Genomic DNA, 23,706 nt, shown 5'->3' on the forward strand with positions numbered 1-23,706 from the left:
TTTACATTTCAGAATCGAACCCCGGTCTTACTGTCCACTATACAGATACTGTCCACTATACTAACGAGGACTGTTTAAGAAACATCCCCACGTTGGAATGTCACTCCTTTATTATATATTATAGCTTATGTTTTTAAAAAGGGCTTCTTCCTTCAACTGGAGGCATCAACTTGGTGTTGTTGTATCTCCACATCCCCACTTCTTTTGTGAATTATTGGGGTTGTTGTGACATTGCTCCTATTACAAAAGAGGAGACTTCTTCCATCTTTCTTAACCATAAAAACATTTTACTCCCCGTCGGGGAATCGAACCCCGGTCTTCCGCGTGACAGGCGGAGATACTGTCCACTATACTAACGAGGACGAGGAACACGGACAAGTGCTGGTATTTATAACCTAAAATGTATATGCATCTCAATTTCGCAAAGGTTATCCTGGCAGGATGAACTTTTAGTTAATGATTACTTTTCCTGTTCATTTCCCTTCGCCTAATATAAATGAATCTGTAGTTCAGCTAAATTAATCTTAGCAGAACAGTGATAGAGTGGTCATATAATCTAAAAAAAAAAACAGCAGCAAAGTGCAAACATTTAGCTTCAAAATCGGTAAAATATGTTCAAATCAGACCCCACTCTTATAATACACAGAATCTATTACAGATTTCAGCAAGATTAAGATCAGTGTTTGTCACAATTTATAATCCCTGAGTCATGATACATCTGCCCTCCACCTGGACTGTGACTCAGCAGATTAGACTTTGCCTGTATGGAAGACGATGGTTTAGGTCGTCCTTTATTGGATATTTCAGTTTTTATGATTATTTTGTCAAAAACCAAGTTCACAACGATTAATTTGTGTTCTTTTTTAATCTTGTATCATTTGTGGTCCATGCACCAGTTCCCCGCTTTTGCCACCAGGTGGCGCGAATGTCTCAAGTAGACGCTTCACAGTGGAGATTTTGGTTCAAATGTTTCTATTTCTCAGTTTAGTCCAAGACAACACAGTACGATGAGGGTGAATAAAATCAAAGTGTTTATTCTTTAAAACCGGTTTTGGACGTGTTTAGGTGGGTCCTAATATTGGATCAGTCAACCCAGGTCTTCAGGCTGTTTCACTCCCTGCAAATGTTAATTTGGAACAATTATTCTGCTGCTGGCTTCCTGACCGCTGGGACTTATTATTGTCTACTGTCTGTCTCTGCATGTTCCTGTAAGTAGTAAATTTTACTCATGGTGCCTGGTCGTCTGGACACAGCTTGTGTGATTGGTGCATTTCTTGTCCATGTGTGTGTTGGGGCAGCAGAATGCGGTCTGTGGTGGGTTCAGTTGTTTCTTCTGCTTGAGCCCCCAGTTGTAATAACCTCCAGCACCCTTGTCATTCTCTATCACCCCCCCACCCCCACCCCTTCACACACGCTCACTGATTGAAATAACATCAACCGTCCTCATGGTGGTAACGGGCACGCTGACATCTGCTGGTTGTAAATGCCACTAGAGGACCACACACAGCATTCATAGACGCGTCTGGACACACACACTGCAGGTCAATATGGCCGACACATGTGACGGGGAGGAGTGAAGACGGGTAGGTTACATAGGTAGGTTAACCATGTTTTAATGGTTACTAAAGGAACGAAAGATCTTTGATTAAAATCTTACTTTTTACGTATCAATAATAGTATTAGACTTGATATTAGCATTGCTATCGGCTTTTGGGAATTTGCCAGTCCAGTTTTCTCAGGGAATCAGTTCAGTCTGTCCCTCCAGGTGCAGCTGCAGTCTTGCAGGTGAGTCCTGCACCTCACAGGTAAGAGACCACCTATCTTTTACTGCACGTGACGGTAGAATAAAGTCACAGTGGGTCCGAAGATTGTGGACATGTTGGCCAGTCTAATCCTCCCGGAGCATCTTCCTGAGGGCAGGAAGTGTCAGCAGGTCTGCTCCTGGAGCAGCTTCCAGAGTGATAATGGGATCCAGACCCAGCAGAGGCCTCGCCTGCTGGAGGGGAAGTTGCTGCGATTCTGGGAGAGGGATGTTTGGACAGCGACAAGGAGCCGTGTGAACATTCCAAAAAATAAAAAAAGAAGAATGTTGTGCGTGATGCAATACAGTAGGAATGGGGGGGGCAGGAGAAATAAAACAACCAGTTCAAACAAAGTGCTTTTCAACAGGAAGAAACCTGCAGCAGGCTCATACATTGGGGGGGGGGGCATGCATGCAGAGATGTTGCCATTGGTCATACTGTAGAGGAAGAACTTAAAGGGAGCGGATCAGTGGGGTCGAAGGTCAGTTATGAGATGACCGGATGAATATGAACTCTCCACGCAGCCAAACACACGACAGATATCGGATCATGTGACCTGGAAGCTCAACATTTAGTCACATACAGAGAAATAAAATCGCTATAAAGCGTCTGTTTGGTTCGGAAAACACAAACCTGTTTACACGAGCACAAAAGAACGGATCGTGTAGGCAGGCGAATGTTTGTGCCTCTCTGGTGATGACATGATTGATTACGAACATCCCATAATCTTCTCTGATTGCTTTGGGAACTGAAAGCTGCCACATGTACAGTTACAGTCTGGAGGTAATTATTATGGTTGACATGCTTTCTCCCCCCAGAGCATCTCTTGTTTATCTCTCTCTCTCTCTCTCTCTCTCACACACACACACACACACACAGAGCAATATTTTCATGACTGCTGCAATGAAATTAAGAATGTTTAATAAAGTTGTTGCCACAGATTTGAGAAAATTGTTCATTGAGATATTTCCTGCCTTTCATTATTGCCTACATATGTAAATAACACCCAATTCTAAGACTGTGTGTGTGTGTGTGTGTGTGTGTGTGTGTGTGTGTGTGATAGCTACATGTGGAATGACGGCCTCTCCTCCTCCAACACGTCGCTGCTCCCATTGAGATGAAGCAGAAGAGAACATGTGTGAGAGCAGCACTTTCCCTCTGCAGCCTCCCTCTTATTATACACATGAGGGGGACGGGACTTTACACAGCCGCTTACACACCCACACACACGCACACACACACACACACACGCACACACACACACACGCACGCACACGCACACCCACATTCTTTGATTCTTATGTTTCCTGCAGCGTTTCGCTTCTCAATTATTTCACCACCGACTCAATTAAAAACAGTTCCCAGCAGAGCTGTGTTCCATATTTACAGACTTCTGGAGCCCCTTTCAATTCTAAACATCAAGCGTTGCTTTTATCCCACAATCAGCTCATAAAACACGAGTCCAGGAATGCACAGTCAGGGTTCAGAGGGCAGGACGTGCTCAGACGAATATTTGTAGTATATATATTTATATATATTAAAAAAACCACTGATCCTTCAGCAAACAGCACAAACGTCTCTGCTCAACATGTCACCCAATTGTGTAATTTCGCTCTGACGTAATAAAAACGTGATGAGAAACAGAGAAACGTTAGCTGGAACGGGCTAAATGACGGGACATTTATTGGCTTAAATCATTAAGATATTGTGATTGTTGGTGTTTATTTAATCAGAGTAATTATGATCTGTAGTTTGAGGAACAGATGGTGCTTTTCAGAGCATGAGCTCGCTACACTGTAAAAAATGTCTGTTCTGGATCGATTTCCTTGAAACAGGAACAAAAGTTGAACCAAGTTGCCGATATTTCATAATTTTGCGTCACTGTTTTCACCTTGTTTTGACTGAGCTTTTTAAACAACGACTTCATTTTTGTGTCTGCAAGATGCTGTAAAAAAAAACAACTGTTGAGTTGTGTTAGAGTTCAACTGCCACCAGGTGTTTCAGCTCCAGCCTCGCAGGACTGGTAACAATAAAAACTGCCCTCCGGTAGCTTTAGCAGGGTAGATTTAAAGTGACGGTTAAAATCTGGATCGGCCTTCATGTTGCACTGCTGGACATGTTGCTGATCCAGACCTGGGCGTCGTTTAAAGATGCCGAACTGGGGCAGGAACACGTGTTGCTGCTGCCCCGGGCCCTGGGGGCCGCGTGTCTGTTCAGGTTTTAGCTGCAGTCCGATACGACAGCATTTAAAATGGACCCGATTCAAGGCCAGAATCGTGATTTCAGCCTCGTCTGGCAGCTCAGAACCAAACACATGGTTCTGATGAACCTCCATCCCTTCCTCTGATGGTCCACAAAGCTACGTTTCAATTGTTCTGTCATAAATGTGAGGCGGGAAGGTTTTTCTCACGCAGCAGCGTTAAACATATTACTCGTCTTCGGTCACACACGTTTTGTGTTGGGACGACTTTTCTTTTCTTTTCTTTCCTGAACCGGCAAGAGTTCCAGTTAAAGGACCGAGTTCGGAACGCCGATCCAGTCGCTCCATAAAATCTGGTTTGAATAAAGTCACACGTTCAGCATCTTGTATAAATCAGAGCGCTTCCATAAAGTATTAAAAAGAGGCTGAAATCTAAGACTCTTGATATTTAAAGTCCTGAGATTTCCAGCAGTATCTGCCCCTGCCTTTCACAATAAAGCGCTAATGCGGATCCTCTCGAGGAAATGATGCTTTAACTCCTCACCGATGAGAAACGTTCAATAAACGTTATTTCTAACCGTGTGTTCAGTCAGGTAGACAAAGCTCCGGTTCCTCCAGTTGTGCTTGGAGGTGAGTTCTGGTCACATGGGTCGACGCTGTCTTCACATGGAGGTTGATGATGGGAACGTCTCCTTTAATGCAGCAAGAACCCTCCTCTTCCTCCCAGAGGAAGGTCCAGGGGTCATTTCAGGGCATGATGGACTCTGCAATAGGTGATTAAATGGGGGTTTGAGTTCCTTCACTGCCACGCCTCCTTTTTCCTCATAGCTTTTTATCTGATGAAGGTTTTAAGTCTAATACTCTTTCACGTAATAAAAGCCTTCACTAAAGGTGCTTTTATAATGTTCCGTCTCGGTTCGGTGGGTTTTTTCTGCGCCCGTTGCATTTAAAAGCGCGGCGTTAGCGGCTAGCTCCACCAGCTGCCGCATGTGGAACAAGTAACCAGAGCCTGTTGCAACTGGCAGGAACTCCATGTTAACTTTAGTTCCCTCTTTGCACCACACGCTTATTTTCAATGTGAGGAGGGTCGAAATCTGCAGACGTTGCAGGAGGGAAGCGAAGGAGGAGTTCAGTGGTTGTTTTTCTCGTGTCGCAAAGGTCTCCGCATGAGGTTTGACCCCTTGTTGACTTGTTTTGGGGTTTTAGCGTCAGGTTTATTCCCAGGGTTTGGAAGGGTTGGGGAAGCTCAGCAGCGTCCGTTAGCACCAGACCCACTGGTGAGCAGCTCGCGTCTTCTGCTGAGTCTGAAGTGAGGAGGGGAAGAAAGGATGTGGTCAGCTACTGCTAGGTGAAAAACAGCTGCTGCAGCCAGCACAAACCCGGGCCCAGATGTGCCTCGGGGAACCTCAGACGGCTCTGCCAGCTTTCCCAGGTGGCCCAGACTTCACAGGCTCTTTTGTGCGATGTTCTCACCTTCTGGACTAAACATCACACGTCGTCATTTCCAGTTAGTTTTTACTGAAATTCAACCATTGGCACCAAAGAAGAAGAAAACAATACTTGCATACAGTGAGAGTGAGCGGTACTCCCAGGCGAGCCAGACAGGAGCCCTGGACAGCACTTTACTGCACCCAGGGAGCACTGGGGGGGGGGGGGGGGGGGGGGGGGGGGGGGGGGGGGCTCATCAGTCCTGGGATTTGAACTGGCAACCTTTCAGTTGCAGGACAAGTTCTGCAGGTTTCCTCTCATTTACAAGCCTGATCACCACGAGAATGCAAATGGGCTATCCAGCAAACAGAAGACAGGAAGTGAACCAAGGACAGGAAGTGAACCAAGGACAGGAAGTGAACCAAGGTCAGGAAGTGAACCAAGGACAGGAAGTGAACCAAAGACAGGAAGTGAACCAAGGTCAGGAAGTGAACCAAGGACAGGAAGTGAACCAAAGACAGGAAGTGAACCAAGGTCAGGAAGTGAACCAAAGACAGGAAGTGAACCAAGGTCAGGAAGTGAACCAAGGACAGGAAGTGAACCAAGGTCAGGAAGTGAACCAACAGAGTGAACCAGGAAGTGAACCAAAGACAGGAAGTGAACCAAGGTCAGGAAGTGAACCAAGGACAGGAAGTGAACCAAGGACAGGAAGTGAACCAAAGACAGGAAGTGAACCAAGGTCAGGAAGTGAACCAAGGACAGGAAGTGAACCAAGGACAGGAAGTGAACCAAGGTCAGGAAGTGAACCAAGGACAGGAAGTGAACCAAAGACAGGAAGTGAACCAAGGTCAGGAAGTGAACCAAGGACAGGAAGTGAACCAAAGACAGGAAGTGAACCAAGGTCAGGAAGTGAACCAAGGACAGGAAGTGAACCAAAGACAGGAAGTGAACCAAAGACAGGAAGTGAACCAAGGACAGGAAGTGAACCAAAGACAGGAAGTGAACCAAAGACAGGAAGTGAACCAAAGACAGGAAGTGAACCAAGGTCATGAAGTGAACCAAGGACAGGAAGTGAACCAAGGACAGGAAGTGAACCAAAGGCAAAGCCAAGGCAACGCGGGTCAACAAAAGCACAAACCCAAAGGAGCAGACATAGAAACGTTGGCAAATATCCCACGACCAGCTGTGGTAAAGCGGGGAAGTTCTGGTCAGAGGACTATACACCCCCCTGAGGATATTATGTCATATTAGTGGCTGAATCAGACTTCTGGCCAACTGACCAGCCCTCAGCCTTGTGGGTTTTGTCTTGCTGCTGTAACTGTGTATGTATATATCTAATGTGGTATGAAAGAACCCTTAGTTGCTTAGGAACCAAATAATAAAGAATAAATATGAATAAATACATATGATGTATGATATTAGCCCCCTTCCTGCAGCTATTAGATGACACATACATGTATACAAAATTAGATTTATGTTCCAGGCCTGTTTCACAGGATCGCGAATGGGACTGTTAGCATAACAAAATCTGTAACCGAACTTTCCCGAAGCGCCATTCGTGGTTGGATGTGCTGACAATAATAATAATGTACGTCCGCTCCGTGATTCATGGCCGCACATGTGGGAGTTGTTTAGATCTGCAGGAGGGCTGAGATTGAAGGTTTACCCTGAAAATGAGAATAAAGTCATTTTCAGACGTCTCCCAGAGTATTTTAATGTGATCCCAGTGAGCCCTCATTTAAAGCAACAACATGGAGACGCTGTCGGCAGAATGTGCCTCCACTCTACAAAACAACAGGGTTCATCCAAACAATCCAATGCTTTTGACTCAATAAGAGCAAACCTCAAAAATCCCGTGGGAGGGGTCATCATGTGTTTCCAGTTAATGGCCACTCACGCACACAGTTGTGCAGGTCCGGAGAGACGTGGAGAGAAAGGGGACGTTATCAAAAAGCTTTATTTAAGGTTTATGCAAACCAGTCGCATTTCATTACAACACACCGCTCCACAACAGCATCGCCTTTTCTGCCCTCTATTATTAATAAAATGGTATTCACCCACTTTTAACCGGCCCTTTATTTGGGATATTTAATTGGCAACTTACTTTATTTGTCTGGCAACAAGAAAAAAAGGGTCAGCCAAAGGAGTTTTTTTTTATTTTAAGAACGGCTGTTTTACACACTGATTGTGGGTACAAGTGTTCAGAGTACCTGCTCTGAACCGTCACCACAACGGTGGCGTGTAAATATTTACACACGTGTAGCCACAGAGCGCCTCTAGTGCACGAGAATACCAATGTTCTGCTACGAGGATCAGCTTTAGTTGAAAGAATTGTGGTTCAGCCTCCTAATTTAGGTTGTAAACACGTCAGTTTGAACAACCCCGATGTTTTCTAGTACATTCAACGTGGAAAATAAGATATTTTGTGCAATTCAGTCCATGTAGGTTGACTGGTGGGTTCCGGGTTTGTGTGATTCTGTTGCGTCAGGCCTCAGATGGGTTGTTTCAAGGACCGGTTCTTCAGCAAATAATCAACATTTCAACATCTGTGAAAACAATCTTGGGGATTTTTCACAAAGTTCTGTTTCCAATGCCTCATTCCTGTCGGTCACTAGAGAAAAATGGCACCAGTAAAGGTCCAAAAATGTCACTGTATATATTCATGGTCTTGGATAATTGCAACATTGCAACTGCAGCTATAATAATCCGCCTTTAAGATCATCCGTCTTTCTAATGCCGTTTGGATCAAGTAGCAGGAGTCACGGTTCTCTCTTGTTCGAGGGTGTACGGCAAACCTGGAGGGCCAGGTGGCCCTGGTTGTCCTTGCAACCCTTCTTTTCCCCTTGGTCCTGCTGGCCCCATGAGGCCCGGTACACCTGTCGGACCTTCGTTCCCTGGGGGGCCTACAGGTCCTTCAATGCCATCTTTACCTGGGAGACCAATGTCACCTTTCTGTCCTTTCTCACCACGTGGTCCTGGAATACCGACAGAGCCTTTAGCTCCTTTCATTCCCAGAGCCCCCGTTGGACCATGATAGCCCACTGCACCTGGTGGTCCTTTAGGTCCAGCAGAACCCTTCACTCCAGCCACCCCTCTAGATCCTGGAGGGCCTTGGTCACCTTTGCTCCCTGTCAGTCCAACAGGCCCTTTTGAGCCACTCTCACCACGGTACCCTTTGGGCCCTGGTGGTCCAGGAACACCTGTTGAAGGAGGACACAGAGGTAACATAAAACCAACTGTGTGTAGTTTTAGAGTGAAAGCTTTCATAGAACATCCAGCCCACCTTTTACAATTGTGAAATTCTTTATGAGCTGGGTTTGATGGACGTCCACAAGCTTCATCTCCTCCATCACCATGGACAGGTTCCTCACGTCCATGTCCAGTCGCAGGTTCAGCAGCACATTTTGTTGTCTCAATGTGTCCGCCAAGTTGAGCAGTAGCAAGGCGGTACTGTTCATGTTCTGCATGTGGGGGAGGGGAGAAACAAGAAGATGGGAAAGGAGAGCTCAGGTGGGATTAAACCTGGACCCTGCACCACCTTCCATCTGAAAGCTCAGTCCAGGAGGCGCCTCTTAGCTTGTGTGCTCTCATAAGCAAGTACGTTGTCGATGTATGGCACATTTGTCTAGCTACAACCATCCGGGAGCTACATCTTCTGTTACACTGAAGGTCTCAATGGTTCCTACCTGTAGATCTTCCGTGTGTGTGCCCATGCGGCTCTGGCAAGAGGAGCTCTCGATGTTGATGTACCTGTGCATGCTCTGCACGTGGCTGACGGTAGCGTTGATGCTGGAGGCGATGGTTTCAATCTCCAGAGAGATGGAGTTCAGACGGCTGTCCAGCGCGTTGAAGCGCTCCGCAGTCCGGTTCTCATAGTACCTGAGGGAGACATTTGACAAGTGTTTGGCCAGGGAGGACGTTTCTCTGTGTGTCTGGTTGTGCACGGGCCCTCTTCCTGCTACCTGGAGTGGTACCGCAGGTCATGCATGTTCTCCTCGTGCTCGTCCATGATAGTCGTTGCGTTGTCCAGTTGCATCTGCAGGTTCATCATCTAGACAAAAGACAGACAAACGTTCTTGAAACAACATTAATAGAGGGAAATCTCCGATCCACAAGAGAGGAAATCCACAGCATCCTCATCAGAAAATTACATTTTTAAGGTAAACGGCGAAGAGCACAACTCGAGCCACTGACCACACACCTGCTGCGTCAGGTCATAGTACATCTCGTTGGACATGGCGATCCTCTGTTGACCTGCTGCGAGGCTGTTTTGGAGCAAGCGCATGCTTTGAGCGGTGCTGCTGATGTTGGACTTTATGGCGCTCAGTGCTTGGCTGTAGTTCTGCCAGTCACTGGTCAGTTTCTGGAGGACCAGAGTGTCCTCGTCCGCTTTCCTCTGCAAGGCATCTATCCACATGGTGCTGCGAAGGGACCAGACCGGTCCGTTATGAACTAGCAAACACTAATTTCACACTGAAGTGGTCATTAAGCGCAGAATCAGTCGCAGCCACTGTTGCCAACCATGTTTCTCTGGTACCAAAAGGTACCAGAGAAACATGGCAGTTAAAGGTACCAAGAGCTTAAAGGGATGAAGGTTCATGTTTTCAAAGGTGCTCCTGTGATTCACCTTAGCGCCATTGTTGTGTTGACGTGCTGTGCCGTAGCTTTGATGCTGTACTGATCCTCCACCAGGTTCTTCATTTTCTCCACCGTTTCGTCCATCACCACATTCCAGCTGCCCACCCTGTCCAGGTACCGTTCCAGCGACTGATTCAGAAGCCTGATGGACACCACGTGGTTTTGCACGTTCCGTGTCAAATGGTTGCTGGTGTCGTCTAGCTTCTTCTGGGTCTGGGAGACCTGGTCCAAGACCTGGAAGAGCGGCGGTGGTCAAGAGTTTAGAACTTTCAGCAGTTAGATCTGCGTATTTGCAGATTCTGAACCGTGGTGTGGGACTGTCAGAACCTGCTCCTGGCCCAGTATCATTCTCTGGATGTCTTCAAACTCTCTCTTCAGCTTGTTGATCTCACCGCTGTACAGAGACGCGTCAAGGCAGCCCGAGGAATTAGACGTGGAGCTCAGATCTGCGAGGCCGAGTCAGCAAAAAAGGAGGAATCAGCTGATCAACCTGGACCTGAGGCTTATTTTCCTAGTTTAAGATGTGATGCACAAATCCTGGAGAGGATTGAATCCTCCCCAAATGCATCCGATGTTTAACAGCCTTGAGACGATGAGTTAAACATGAATAAATAAAGCTGTTGCTGTTGCTACGTCACCCTCTAATCCTTGCTCAACCCTGGAGATCTTGGTGTGGTACGCTGACTCCTCCTCAGACAGACCTTCAACCTTCCGGAACACTGAAGACACAGCCGACAACGTTCAGAGTTTAGAGGATGACATCATTGTTATTCCCAAGTCTTTATGTTTCAGCGAGCCGCAGCGTGTTAGCCACAAGCTGATTCTGTTTATTGTAAAAGTCGGGGAACGTCGGGAAACAAAGAAATCCAAAGGCTTAAACAGCTTCCACGTGACCGAACTGGAAAACAACGTAACAGCCGTCTCCAGAGAAAACAAACAACCGGCGATGTGGAAAAGAGGAACGTGGGGACAGAGGAAGCGTTTAAAGGCCTGAAAACAGGAAGTGGTCATTCGAGCCTCCACAATGAAACATGTAAAGTTTTCATTAGCGGAGAAAGGTGACCGAAGCGCCGATGAATGATGGTTTATCCAGCTGCTCAGCTCAGCCGGCGCTCCCGACATATTTCCCAGGAGTCCAGCAATGATTTAGCGAGTGGGAGTCGTGGTGTGTAAGTGTTTGTGACTGCGTTTGCATAAAAGAACGTTTCCACATGGTTCCATACGCACCCACTGGGTGACCTCAACCTGTGCGATAACGACTTTAAATTTAAAGCAACGTTCCTCTTTGGTCCACCAAGCCCCGTTTCTTCATTCCAGGCCAGTTATCTAACTAATTTCTTCACTGTTAAATGTTTTTCATCCAACAGCTGTTCCGCGGGGAACAAATATCAAAGGTTTCTGTTTTTCCTTGTTCGCATGCACAGTTGGGAGTTAGAGCAAAGTGCAATATCTTTGGTTTCGGGTCTGCAGCTGTGCTAAAACAAAAATAATGTTCCTTTTTTTCCCCAAATGTCTATAAATAACCGACTTTGGCAAGACCATAAATCCCTGCAGGTTTTTGTAAATGCTAGTTCATCTTTGCTCAAAGGTCCTTCCTGAGCCTGGATATGCTAAACATTGACATTTATGTAGCATTTCGATACGATCTGCTACATTCCCTGGATATAGACGCCACGAGGGTAACATTAGCAGCTAGCCTGAGCTGGTAATGACACACTACATACAAGGAATTCTAACATTTGACGTTTCTAATAGGCAGCAGTGAATGTTTGAGCCTGAAATAAAGAACAAGAATCTCTATAAACTCTAAGAAATCAGAAACAATTGACTGTAATCTCTTCAGAAATGACAAATGTCACATCCCGGCGCAGGATTTTCCTCAAACTCTTGGCTTTGAGATCCTGAGACGGTTGTAAAAGGTGAAGATTTGTGGCTTTCGGCCCCAGTAAAGTCCGGGGCTGATGTGGAAGCCATCTGCCGGCGTCACACAGATGTCAGGCGAACATTCACCTCAGGGACGGAAGTCAGTCAGGATAAACAGGGAGGGTCTTTTAATTTAACTTTAAAACCCAGACTTTTCCCAGGACTTCTCACCCTTCGTGCTGTCGAGTGAGCGACGACGTGCTGGACTGAATTGAAAGCGCAGCTGTTCCAGATGAGTGCAGGGATCAGGGAATATCTGGGGTATTTACTCGACCTGACGGCGAACAGAGCCCATTCGCCGTTTGATTAAGTATTCTTAAGCAGTGATACGGGGGGGGGGGGGGGGGTGCTGCTGCGATGGATGTCAGAGTGGCCACAGTGGAGGCATTTTAATAATCCAGAGCCGCGTTGCCATAGCAACAGAACAAACCACAACCTCCTCTCACTTTACAGGAGCAAACAAAGAAAAGAACATGAAAAAGAGGCAGCTGGAAGCAGAGTTTTTCACGTAGCAGCAGCCGGACGCTAAGCTAAACTGGGCTCACCGAGCGACGCCAGCACGACCACGGTGACGACCAGGCAAGCGACGAATCCGTAGAGGACCTTGACGGCGAGCTGGAGAGAGCGGGTCTGCTGGCAGCGCACGCATCCGCCCCTGCTGCGACCTGGAGGGCCGTCAGACGCATGAACGTGTCAACTGCTCGCTGAGAACCGTCTATTAAATATACCAACAGCAGTTCTGGGGGGTAAATATGCACGTGTTCCGAGCAGACGTCACCTGTGAAGGAAGGCATTTCATCCTCTCCCGCGAAATCCTCCTCTGGAAAACAAGACGAGGGCGGTTAAAGCGGGTGTTTTAGGGACGGGCTGGAAATCGAACCCGCGTCCCAGCTCGTTTTCAAGCTTATTGTGTGAATGGATGCACCCTAGCGGTGCTCCGAGGTTCTCTGATCTAGGTTCTGGAATGCTCAATCATGCTCCAGTTCTTGGCCACTGTTTGAACTGGAGCACCCAGAGAAGCAGCAGGACCGGCTCCAGCGACGGAGGCGCTGGGGTTGTTGAGGGCGGCTCCATCCTTACCTTTGAAAAGCTGGTTCTCGTATCCTCCGTAGCTGTCTGTCAATGAAACAGAGACAAATGAGGACAAAGGTGCTGCTGGACTCAAACCTCTGGTCTTACGTTCAACAAACTTCCTATTTAGACGTGCACAGATTCCAGAGTCTGGGTCTGGTTGGTGATAAAGCCGCTATCGCTGCTGTAGGAATGGTTGTTGTTCTGCTCCAGTGTAAAGAATGTTGATTTCATGTGCTGATTCTTGTGGGAGAACTGAGAGTGTGTGTGTGTGGGTGTGTGTGGGTGCGCGTCCAAGGAGGCTGTCAGCGCAATATAACCAGACAGCCCATTAAACCACCCAAAACCAGTTGACTTTCAACTCCCAGAACACATTTAACCTGATGTTTTCGTGGGCGTGTGGAGGCGCAGCGGACTTTATATAACAGGTCGTTAACTGAGCACCAGCCAGGGTATCAAACCTCACACACAACGGTCCAGGAAGAGAGGGAGAGGCTGGTCAGGAGGCAAAACATGTGTACACACACACACGCGCACACACACACACACACACACTAGTTTTCTCTGTTTTGGGGGGACATAATACATCACCAAGCTCCTTACCCTAGCCCTCACCATCCCAACTAACCTGGACCCGATTCTGTCCTAGATCCTGGACGCTGTTCTAACCCTCAAACGGTCCTTTGGAGACGGAGATCAGCAGAAATGGCCCCATGTTGCAAAAATGTCCTCTGTTTGATAGTAAAATGAGTATTTTGCAACTCAATATTTAGCAAGTACAAACACACACACACACAGGAAGCCACATATACCACCCCCCGCCCCCCCCCCCCCGCCCCCCCGCCCCCACACAGGTTGCGGCGCTGCCATGGCGCCCTGATGTCGCCGCCAACATTAAAGCAAACACGAGTGGTCAGAAAATGGAAAGATGGCGTGATGTCACTGGCGAGCACCTGAAAACGGGGAAATGTGGAAAATCTGATGACAGTCTAGACAGGTGTGACGTAACCGGCGTGCGCTGTAACCAGGCGGCAGGATTCACTCACACTCAGGCGCCCGACTCGTGCACGGGCCGTGCACAACGCTGAGACGCTCGCAGTTTAAAACGCCTGTTTGCAACAAAAACTCTGGGTCTGTCTCACGAGGGCGGACGTCAAACTGTCCTGTGTCCACAGACAGTCAGGAGAGGTCAGGAGAGGTCAGGAGAGGTCAGGAGAGGTCAGGAAAGGTCAGGAGTGGTCAGGAGAGGTCAGGAGAGGTCAGGAGAGGTCAGGGAAGGCCAGGGAAGGTCAGGAGAGTTCAGGGAAGGCCAGGGAAGGTCAGGAGAGGTCAGGAGAGGTCAGGAGAGGTCAGGAAAGGTCAGGAGAGGTCAGGAGAGGTCAGGAGAGGTCAGGGAAGGCCAGGGAAGGTCAGGAAAGGCCAGGAAAGGTCAGGAGAGGTCAGGAGAGGTCAGGAAAGGTCAGGAGAGGTCAGGGAAGGCCAGGGAAGGTCAGGAGAGTTCAGGGAAGGTCAGGAGAGGTCAGGAAAGGCCAGGGAAGGTCAGGAAAGGTCAGGAAAGGCCAGGGAAGGTCAGGAAAGGTCAGGAAAGGCCAGGGAAGGTCAGGAAAGGCCAGGGAAGGTCAGGAAAGGTCAGGAAAGGCCAGGGAAGGTCAGGGAAGGTCAGGGAAGGTCAGGAAAGGCCAGGGAAGGTCAGGAGAGGTCAGGGAAGGTCAGGAAAGGTCAGGAAAGGCCAGGGAAGGTCAGGAAAGGCCAGGGAAGGACGGGACAAACCCATCTAACTGGTGCAGAGCTGCTGATGGACCCATCATGGTCCAGAAACCAGATTCATCGTCCCAGTCCGTCACCTGCCAACGCTGGAATTGCTCCCTCAAATCCATGAAACAACAATATGGTTCCCTGTAACAGCGCCGAGCCCAAACCACAAAATCACCGCTCGCGGGGAATACCGGGAAAATGGGGAGGCCGGAACATGAACACAACGCCTCAACAGCGGCGCTGGAGAACGCTACGGATCCGGGACGGAAATGGGCAAATGGACCGGTAGGAACCTGAGCAGCTGTGATCCAAAAAGGTCCCAGAAACCCTGAGGACAGAGCGGATGGGCGGCGCCGGATGAGTCCGATTGCAAACCTCTGTTGACATATTGGAGGCGGTCCTCTGGCTGGAATGTGTGATCTCAAAACTAGAACCTCCCGTCTGGAACGTGCAGAGGACGAGCAGGTCGGGCGGGGGGGGCGGGAGACGGCTGGAGCCGTCGTCCTGGAAACGCATCGCGGTCCCGGGACGGCCGGATGTCCGGGCCGAGACAGAGGCGGTTGCTGGCGTTAGCATGGCTGCTGCTAGCTCGCCTGCTAACGCTTGTGAGTTAGCATCAATAACATCAGGCGTCTCGTGCACGTTGCTAATGCTAATGCTAATGCTGCCGCAGACGCCAGGACTCCGTTGTCTCCCGGAGACACCTGCCGCCTCCCTCTCTCCTGGTCTGTTTTGACTCCCCCTCCAGCAGAACCAGGAATGTATGAGGCAGCATTTTGTTCTGGTCGGGCAGGGCTGAACGGGCTCAGGAACCCAGGAAACCACATTACTGGACCTCCTCCACCGTTGGGATGAGAGCCGGACCTGGACCCAGAGCCTGGTCTCAACCCCCCCCCCTCTCTCTCTCCCTCTCCCTCCCTCTCTATCCTCCCCCTCCCTCTCTATCCTCCCCCTCTCCCCCTCTCCCTCCCTCCCTCCCTCCCTCCCTCTCTCTATCCTCCCCCTCTCCCCCTCTCCCTCTCCCTCTCCCTCCCTCCCTCTCTCTATCCTCCCCCTCTCCCTCCCTCCCTCTCTCCCTTCTGTTCATGTCAGCGTTCTTCTGCACCTTTTATTCACATGATGTTTTCACTCACCCTCATTTAAAGAGGACATTAATTCAACCTGCAGCAGATTGGCAGGTCTAGAGACGGTATTATAAGATTACACACACACACACACACACACACACACACATCCAAGATCAACAAGCACTTTCTCCACACCCACACTGCCCAGTTTCCCAGCAGATGAGAAGCTCATGTTCCACTGGTGCCCAGCGCAGGTGTTGTTGGGTGATCCTTCACCTTAAAGAACCTGGGACGGGACCTGAGACGGGACTTTACCTTTCATGGTGCTTCTCCGGTTCTGCTCACGTTGCAGATGGAAGAAGTGGGTTCCTGGAGTCGTTCAAACGCTGATGAAAGTCCAGAAAGAGTCGTAGATCCGCAGGTTGGGGAACAGCAAATGTCCTCTGGAGTCAGTAAAAACGCATCCCAGCAGCGACCGACGCTCATCCGTCAGCATCAGAACTGTCCCGGTTCTGTCAGGCTGTGTGAACGGGCCCCTCGGCTCTCTGTTAGCATCCTCGTCCCACCCGGAGCTGGAGGAGACTGAGGCTCCTCACACGGAACCCAGAGGGAGGAAGGGGGGGGGGGGGGGCAGGACATTGGGGGGAGGAACAAAAGGCTGTGGACATGAGGGAGGGACTGGAAGGGGATGAAATAGGAACAGGAGGGAGGGTCCGTGTGAGCCGAAAGTTTCTGCGGCTGAGGCTAATTGCTAACAAATGTGGAGCGAGCACCTTCAGTGTCTGTGTCTCTGGCCTGGGGACAGGAAAACACCCCCCCCCACACACACACACACACACACACACACTCAAAGCTGTAACCCCTGGCAGGCCCCAGGACGGCGTCCCCCCTCCCTCGCCACCCAGCCTCCTCCCTGTTCAGCAGGTGTAATCTTCTCGTCCGGCGTCCTGTCGTGTCCTCACGTGCAGGACGTAGCGTCGCCTTCCAGGTTCCAGGTGTGTGTTCTTGTCCTCTCTCTGTCCTCTCCGTCCTTTGGACCCAGAGAAAAGAGAAAATTCTGCAGCGACGGCATCGAACTTTGGTCCAGATGAAGGAGCCTGGATCTTTGTCTCCAAGCTTTGATCGGCCTTATTACCACATTCCACCAAGCTAACTCATCCGTTGGCACACACACGCACACACACACACACACACACACACACACACACACACGCCTCGTGATAATGATGTTTTGGGTTAGGAAGCAGCAGAGCAGCAACGCTCAGAAGTGCTGGAAACGGCTGCGACCTCTGACCTTCTGACTGGATCACTGTTACTGGGGTAGTGAGGGCTGGAACAACTGGTCGATCTAAACCACCGTTCTGTTGGTGACAACTCGCTAATGGGCTTGTGGTTGGTGTTACATGATTAGTTTTGCTTTCTTGTTATGTCATTTTCTGTGATAGTGAGAAATTTGGGGGGAATCCAACGTAAAAAACTCTCGCTGGCTCCACCAAGACTGGAAAATTCTGCTGGTCAATAAAGATAATGATTAAAGAGGCCCCAGTTTAAATCATTTTTAACAAAATAAAGCAAAACATTGAAAAAAAAAAAAAAAAAAGCTAATGCACAATGGGAAATTAAAACTCAAACATTGCGTCATTTAAAAAAACAACTTATTTTCATTAGTTTCTGACGTGAGCTGAATTTCTGAACTGTTGTACTGCCCCCTAGTGGCCAGTTTGGGGTTGCATCGAAAAACAAAACAAAGGGGACCTTCAAATCACCCTCGGTGTGTGTGTGTGTGTGTGTGTGTGTGTGTGTGTGTGTGTGTGTGTGTGGTGTGTGTGTGTGTGTGTGTGTGTGTGTGTGTGTGTGTGTGTGTGAGAGAGAGAGAGAGAGAGAGAGAGAGAGTTACTGGAACATCCAACCCTATGAATGACACATTCTCTTTATGTCTTTTGTCTTTTTTCTTATTAAATTCCCAAAATCCTACTCACACTTATGGGAAGTCACACACACACACGCACACGCACACTCACGCGCGCGCGCACACACACACACACACACACAATATGCTCATAATGCACAATTCCTTTCCAATAAAACAGTCAATACGTAATTTGCCTGTTGCTTTTTGTTGCTCTTCCTGTTCTCTGAGGTTGAAACGCGACAGTAAAGTTGATTCAGACGTTTGTTTCTCTGCCAAAAACTTGGCAGATTTCTGGAAACGTCCTTTCAAGAGTGTCGAGTCCCCAAAAGAGAGACAAGAAAACACAGAATCACTTCAAAATAAAAGAATCTGCGTCTCCCTCACTAACCAGAGTGATGAAGGAAGGAAGGGAGGGAGGGAGGGAGGAAGGAAGGAAGGAAGGAAGGAAGGGAGGGAGGAAGGAAGGAAGGAAGGAAGGAAGGGAGGGAGGAAGGAAGGGAGGAAGGGGGGAAGGAAGGAAGGAAGGAAGGAAGGAAGGTAGGGAGGAGGAAGGAAGGAAGGAAGGAAGGAAGGAGGAAGGGAGGGAGGAAGGGAGGAAGGAAGGAAGGTAGGGAGGGAGGAAGGAAGGTAGGGAGGGAGGAAGGAAGGGAGGAAGGGGGGAAGGAAGGAAGGAAGGTAGGGAGGGAGGAAGGAAGGAAGGAAGGAAGGAAGGGAGGGAGGAAGGGAGGAAGGAAGGAAGGTAGGGAGGGAAGGAAGGAAGGGTAGGGAGGGAGGAAGGAAGGAAGGAAGGTAGGGAGGGAGGAAGGAAGGAAGGAAGGAAGGAAGGAAGGGAGGGAGGAAGGGAGGAAGGAAGGAAGGTAGGGAGGGAGGGAGGGAGGGAGGAAGGTAGGGAGGGAGGAAGGAAGGAAGGAAGGTAGGGAGGGAGGAAGGAAGGAAGGAAGGAAGGAAGGGAGGGAGGAAGGAAGGAAGGAAGGAAGGAAGGAAGGGAGGGAGGGAGGGAGGAAGGGAGGAAGGGAGGGAGGAAGGGAGGGAGGAAGGGAGGAAGGAAGGAAGGGAGGGAGGGAGGGAGGGAGGGAGGGAGGAAGGAAGGAAGGAAGGAAGGAAGGAAGGGAGGGAGGGAGGGAGGGAGGGAGGGAGGGAGGAAGGAAGGAAGGGAGGAAGGAAGGAGGGAGGGAGGGAGAAAGGGAGGAAGGGAGGAAGGAAGGAAGGGAAGGAGAAAGGAAGGGAGGAAGGGAGGAAGGGAAGGAGAAAGGAAGGGAGGGAGGAAGGAAGGGAGGAAGGGAAGGAGAAAAGAAAGAAGGGAAGAAGGGAGGGAGGGAGGAAGGGAGGGAGGGAGGAAGGTTTCTCGCCAGTTATTTTCCCTTCTCAACAGTCGCCGTCTGCGCATCGAGCTTTATTTTGGAGAGAACAACCGGAAGTGTTTCGCGGTTTGGCGGCGCTGGTCGGGGTCACGTGTCTGCGCCTCCGCGGTGTCCTGCGGTATAAATAGGAGCAGCGGAGAGGCAGCGGGTCCGGACCGATCCTGGGGCGGGACACAGACAGGTGAGTTCTACATGCTTTTATTTTGTTCAACCGACGTCTGGGCGGCACCGGCTGTGCACGCGCAGCTGCCAGGCCAGCACGTGCACGCCCAAGACTTGACTTTGTTTGTGTTATTAATTCAGAAAGGGTGACGTTCTCGTGGGCGTGGCCTCCATCTTTGGGTCAGGACAGATGGATCTGATGCCCACGAAATGTCCTCTCCTCTTCCATCTGCCCCCAAATGTCCTTTCCAGGGTGTTTGTGGGTGACGGGGAGGGCAGAAGTGACCTTTGTCCGCTGTCTAAATATTCCTGGTGCACAAATCCCTCAACTCTCCGAATGAGGCCGGCGTCCCAGTTCCAGCCCCACGGGCCGGATTATCACATAATCTGACTCCTTCAGGTTTTCATCACAACAGTCGGGCAGACGAGGGCGAGGGCGATTGTGGCTAAAATGTGTGTATCTCTAACAACAGACCCACAACATCACCGTTCTGGTTTACTGGCACGGGCCCAACTTGGCGGAAGGCCACCGTCCGGACCGGCGCCGCTCGCTGTGTTTGTCTTCTGTTGTGCAACCAGGACCTGTGCAGCTGCTTCGTCCTCTCTTTGCCTTTCAGACTCCTTCCTTTGCTCTTCGGCTGTTTCCTGAGGCAGCAGGAAACCAGTTCAGGGAGCCAGTCCCAGTTCAGGGCCAGTCCCAGTTCAGGGCCAGTCCCAGTTCAGGGAGCCAGTCCCAGTTCAGAGCCAGTCCCAGTTCAGGGAGCCAGTCCCAGTTCAGGGAGCCAGTCCCAGTTCAGAGCCAGTCCCAGTTCAGGGAGCCAGTCCCAGTTCAGGGAGCCAGTCCCAGTTCAGGGAGCCAGTCCCAGTTCAGAGCCAGTCCCAGTTCAGGGAGCCAGTCCCAGTTCAGGGAGCCAGTCCCAGTTCGTTGTGGCGAGCAGCGGCGGGTTTGCAGCCCCGTCCTCGTTAAACTGGGGAACGGGTGAACTCCTGCAGGAAGGGGGGGGGGGGGGGGGGCGGACGGTAGCTGGAAAGGTTTGACCAGAACGTTGCCATGGGAACAGATGAAGGGGTCTCAGGAGGGATGAATAACGGCTCCAAAACGTGCAAAACAAGTTACATAACATACATTTGGCTTTCGTTTCATTTCACTATTCTTTTTTTTTTTTTTTTTTTTTTTTTTAAATTCGACTCATTTAATGTCAGATGGAAACAGTTTGCCACATTAACTTTAAATACAAATTTGAACGGATATTATTGACAATCCTGAAGTTTTGAAGTGTCACTTTTAGCTCCCCACCTCTGCTGGGGATGGGGGGGGGGGGGGGGGGGGTTAGCCAAATAACTCAGATTATGAACAGATTTTAACAAAAATGTTGAAAACTACATTTTGTAATTGAGAGCAAAATGCTTTCCAGTATAAGCTACATCGGCAGTGACAGACTGTAGAAGCAGCTCCACGAGGTCTCATCAGAGGAAAAAGTGGCGTAAAGAGACAAAGAGTCTGTTGTGTGTAATGGGGCGATGGAGCGAATGTCACTGGGAGCAATGGTTCGAGCAATATGGGTGAGCAGACAGCAACAGTATGTCTGAGTCATTTATCAGCATCGATGTGGGGGCCTCTTCTCTTCTCTGCGGGGTCAGAGCAGAAAAGCTGCTGAGCTCGCAGGCTGATTTTCTGCTGCGTAGGTCTGCTGCCTCCCCGCCGAACAGCGCCCCCTGGTGGACACGCGGTGTATTACAATGATGCGGGATTCTGATTGAAATGGGTCTTGTTTGTTCTTTCTAGTTTATCTTTTCTCGTCATTGTCCGGGAGGCAGAGACGATGCTGATGATGATGTTGATGATGAAGAAGAAGAAGGGGTCTCTGGCTGTGATGGCCCTTCTTCTGGCTTCAGTCAATTGTGTCATGAATCCCACAAAAGAGCATCTGAGCGGTGAGTTTCCCTGCAAAGCGGCACATTTTCAGCCATCTTAAGGAATCTGACCCAATTTTATCCCGATTAATGCTTCTCTGTGCAGAGATCTCTCGCCGGGGGGAAAAGTACCTGGACAAGCAGATCGAGAACGCCGTCAACGGAGTGAAGGAGATGAAGAACGTGATGGAGAAGTCCTCCGATGATCGGAATGCTCTCCTGGAGGCCCTGGAGAAGACCAAAATACAAAAAGAGGTAACGGGCTCTCATTCCGCGATCAACCCCCAATTCATGACTTGGGAGAATTTCGAGGAAATGTTAAAACCCGTCCGCGCTGACGGCGGCTTGTCTGTCGACGTCTGCTGCGTTTCCGTCCCAGGATGCAATGCTCAAGGCTCAGGAAATGGAGGCCAAGCTGGAGGAGGAGGAGAGGGTGTGCAATGACAGCATGATGGCCCTGTGGGAGGAGTGTAAGCCATGCCTGAAGAACACGTGCGTCAAATATTACTCCAGAACCTGCAGCAGCGGCTCCGGGATGGTGGGACACCAGGTCAGAACCCCCCTTCAGCGGACACACGAGAAGGAATTCAGGTTCTCCCAGATTAACGCGACGTGGCTGACGTCTGGTTCTCCGCCCGTCTGCAGCTGGAGGACGTGCTGAATCGGACCCATCCCTTCTCCATCTGGATCAACGGGGAGAAGATCGACACTCTGGAGCAGGAAGGACAGCGGCAGAAGAAGGAATTCTCCGAACTCGAGGAGAAATACGCAGAGATGGCCGACGGTGTGGACAGCATCTTTTCAGACAGCATGAAGGTATAAAGCACCAGTTTGGCGCCACCTGGTGGCCAAAGCTCAGATCAACCCTGGTAAAAATGTGTCCTTGTTGTCCGTCAGGTGGCTGGACGTGCAGACCAGGGCCCCTCCATGTTCCACATCCCGTTACATCCACCGTACTCTCGCTGGGGCAGAAGCATCCGATCTCTGTTCCGGGAACCTTTCTTCAATTTCCAAAATCTCTTCCCCCCCATGCCGAGCTTCAGCAGGAACTTGTTCGGTTCCGTGGACTCCATGATGGACTTCGACACGGGCGCGACTCCCAACGAGGGTACGTTTATTTTCCTCACACTCGGGATGAGAAATCCCCCCCCTTGACCCTTGTGTTCACGCCCCGGTGGCAGACGGGAGCGTCAACGAGGACGTGGTCATCACCAAACCCTTCGGCGACGGCAAGATAACCTGCAGAGAGATCCGCCGCAACTCGGCCGGGTGCCTCAGGTTCCGCAACGAGTGCGAGAAATGCAAAGAAATCCAGCACATTGGTGAGATGGTTTCAGGATGCAAAAAAAAAATGGAATCACTTTTCTACTTATGGAGCAGGAAAACCGTCTGGAACGCCGTTCTTAAGGTGGAACGGCTGATTGTTCTGGCTTCTCCGGCAGATTGCTCAGGGAAGAAACCTCTGGAGGGCCCCCTGAAGGTGGAGCTGGAGGACGCGCTGGCCCTGGCCGAGCGCTTCACCCGGCAGTACGACGGCCTCCTCCGGAGGTTCGAGGAGCGGATGGCCAACACCTCCTTCATCCTGGACCTGCTCAACAGGCAGTTCGGCTGGGTCTCGTCTCTGGCCAACAGGACAGACGGCACCGACATCTTCAGCGTTCAGACGGTGCGTTTGAGGACCTCAGACAGAGTCAGGAGAAAGAACGCACTTTAGAAGGACTGATGATCCCCCTCCACAGGTGATCTGCAGGGATCCTGACGACACTCCCACAAGATCCCCCGGTCAGCCCGAAGACACCGAAGTGACGGCGAAGCTGTTCGATTCTGGCCCCATGAACTTGACGGTGTCGGGCGACATTCCCTGGAGCGATCCCAAGTTCTCGGAGGTGGTGGCCCAGGCGGCCCTGGACCGCTACATGGAAAACGCTGTGTGAGTGTGCTCATCTGTGCACGTCTCTAGGAACCCATTTTCCCAAAACGCGTCATCGCACGTTCTCCTTTGCTGTTGCAGAACTGTCAAATAAAGACCCCCCGCGGAGGGTTCCGCTGCGCCCCCGCCTGAAGACGGAACACAAGATTCTCCGAAAGGCACCCGGAAAACCCTGGAAGCGGCCCCTTTATCCCAGATTCCGTCCTGCTGTTGCACTCGTGTACATTAGCGCTCTTTGTCCTGCTGTAGGTGGAGTAGATGCTGCGGAGGGGAAGCGGCCTTCAGCGAGCTCGATGACCCGAGGGCCCCTCGACAGATCTCGGATCAGCTCCGAGCAGAGATGGACGACGCGGCCGAGCTGCCGGAGTCGAACTCGGATGAAGCGAATATTCCGGACGACTGTACAGCTTACAGCAATATTAATAAAACCCTGCTCTCCTCCAGCGATGCTGCCACGTGTCCGTTAACGAGCATTAATCAGCGTTTTTATACAGGAAGAAAAAAACAAAAATTCCTGCTGTTCTGGATATAAAACAGTCCGAG

General features: G+C 50.1%; 2 protein-coding genes and 1 non-coding gene across 5 annotated transcripts; 1 reads left to right on the forward strand and 2 right to left on the reverse strand.

Annotated features, from left to right (window-relative positions):
• Positions 1-290: 290 nt before the first annotated feature.
• On the reverse strand, positions 291-362 carry trnad-guc (transfer RNA aspartic acid (anticodon GUC)). Its single transcript has one exon. It is a non-coding gene; the product is annotated as a tRNA-Asp (tRNA).
• Positions 363-7,369: 7,007 nt separating this feature from the next.
• Positions 7,370-16,481, reverse strand: scara3 (scavenger receptor class A, member 3). Of its 2 annotated transcripts, XM_029849772.1 has the most exons (12): positions 16,200-16,481; positions 13,072-13,107; positions 12,770-12,811; positions 12,537-12,656; positions 10,707-10,787; positions 10,396-10,514; positions 10,058-10,302; positions 9,632-9,851; positions 9,393-9,481; positions 9,117-9,309; positions 8,714-8,891; positions 7,370-8,630 (listed from the first exon to the last, which is right to left on the reverse strand). In XM_029849772.1, exons 1-12 carry the CDS (start codon positions 16,204-16,206, stop codon positions 8,176-8,178), a joined length of 1,785 nt encoding a protein of 594 aa, XP_029705632.1. In that variant the 5' UTR covers positions 16,207-16,481; the 3' UTR covers positions 7,370-8,175. The 2 variants fall into 2 exon arrangements, with proteins under 2 accessions (XP_029705632.1, XP_029705633.1); XM_029849773.1 differs by lacking the exon at positions 10,707-10,787.
• Positions 16,482-19,209: 2,728 nt separating this feature from the next.
• Positions 19,210-23,612, forward strand: clu (clusterin). 2 transcript variants are annotated; one of them, XM_029849782.1, is made up of 10 exons: positions 19,210-19,338; positions 21,106-21,254; positions 21,340-21,488; positions 21,613-21,783; positions 21,879-22,049; positions 22,131-22,341; positions 22,415-22,555; positions 22,676-22,899; positions 22,973-23,163; positions 23,245-23,612. In XM_029849782.1, the coding sequence occupies exons 2-10, from the start codon at positions 21,143-21,145 to the stop codon at positions 23,255-23,257; spliced, it is 1,383 nt and encodes a 460-aa protein (XP_029705642.1). In that variant the 5' UTR covers positions 19,210-19,338; positions 21,106-21,142; the 3' UTR covers positions 23,258-23,612. The 2 variants fall into 2 exon arrangements, with proteins under 2 accessions (XP_029705642.1, XP_029705643.1); XM_029849783.1 differs by lacking the exon at positions 19,210-19,338 and adding an exon at positions 19,461-19,772.
• Positions 23,613-23,706: the final 94 nt, after the last annotated feature.

Source organism: Takifugu rubripes, chromosome 16 (assembly GCF_901000725.2).
Source record: "Takifugu rubripes chromosome 16, fTakRub1.2, whole genome shotgun sequence".
Taxonomy (NCBI): Eukaryota; Metazoa; Chordata; class Actinopteri; order Tetraodontiformes; family Tetraodontidae; genus Takifugu; species Takifugu rubripes.

What these genes read in the sequence shown, in the direction of transcription:
- scara3 (XM_029849772.1), bottom strand. An exon ending in CACACACGGAAGATCTACAG is followed by an intron (nt 8,892 to 9,116) that starts GTAGGAACCATT and finishes CCCCACATGCAG; the next exon opens with AACATGAACAGTACCGCCTT. An exon ending in GAATTTCACAATTGTAAAAG is followed by an intron (nt 8,631 to 8,713) that starts GTGGGCTGGATG and finishes CTCCTTCAACAG; the next exon opens with GTGTTCCTGGACCACCAGGG.
- clu (XM_029849782.1), top strand. Translation starts at nt 21,143, where the DNA reads ATGCTGATGATGATGTTGATGATGAAGAAGAAGAAGGGGTCTCTGGCT. An exon ending in TCTTTTCAGACAGCATGAAG is followed by an intron (nt 22,050 to 22,130) that starts GTATAAAGCACC and finishes GTTGTCCGTCAG; the next exon opens with GTGGCTGGACGTGCAGACCA. An exon ending in CAAAGAAATCCAGCACATTG is followed by an intron (nt 22,556 to 22,675) that starts GTGAGATGGTTT and finishes CTTCTCCGGCAG; the next exon opens with ATTGCTCAGGGAAGAAACCT.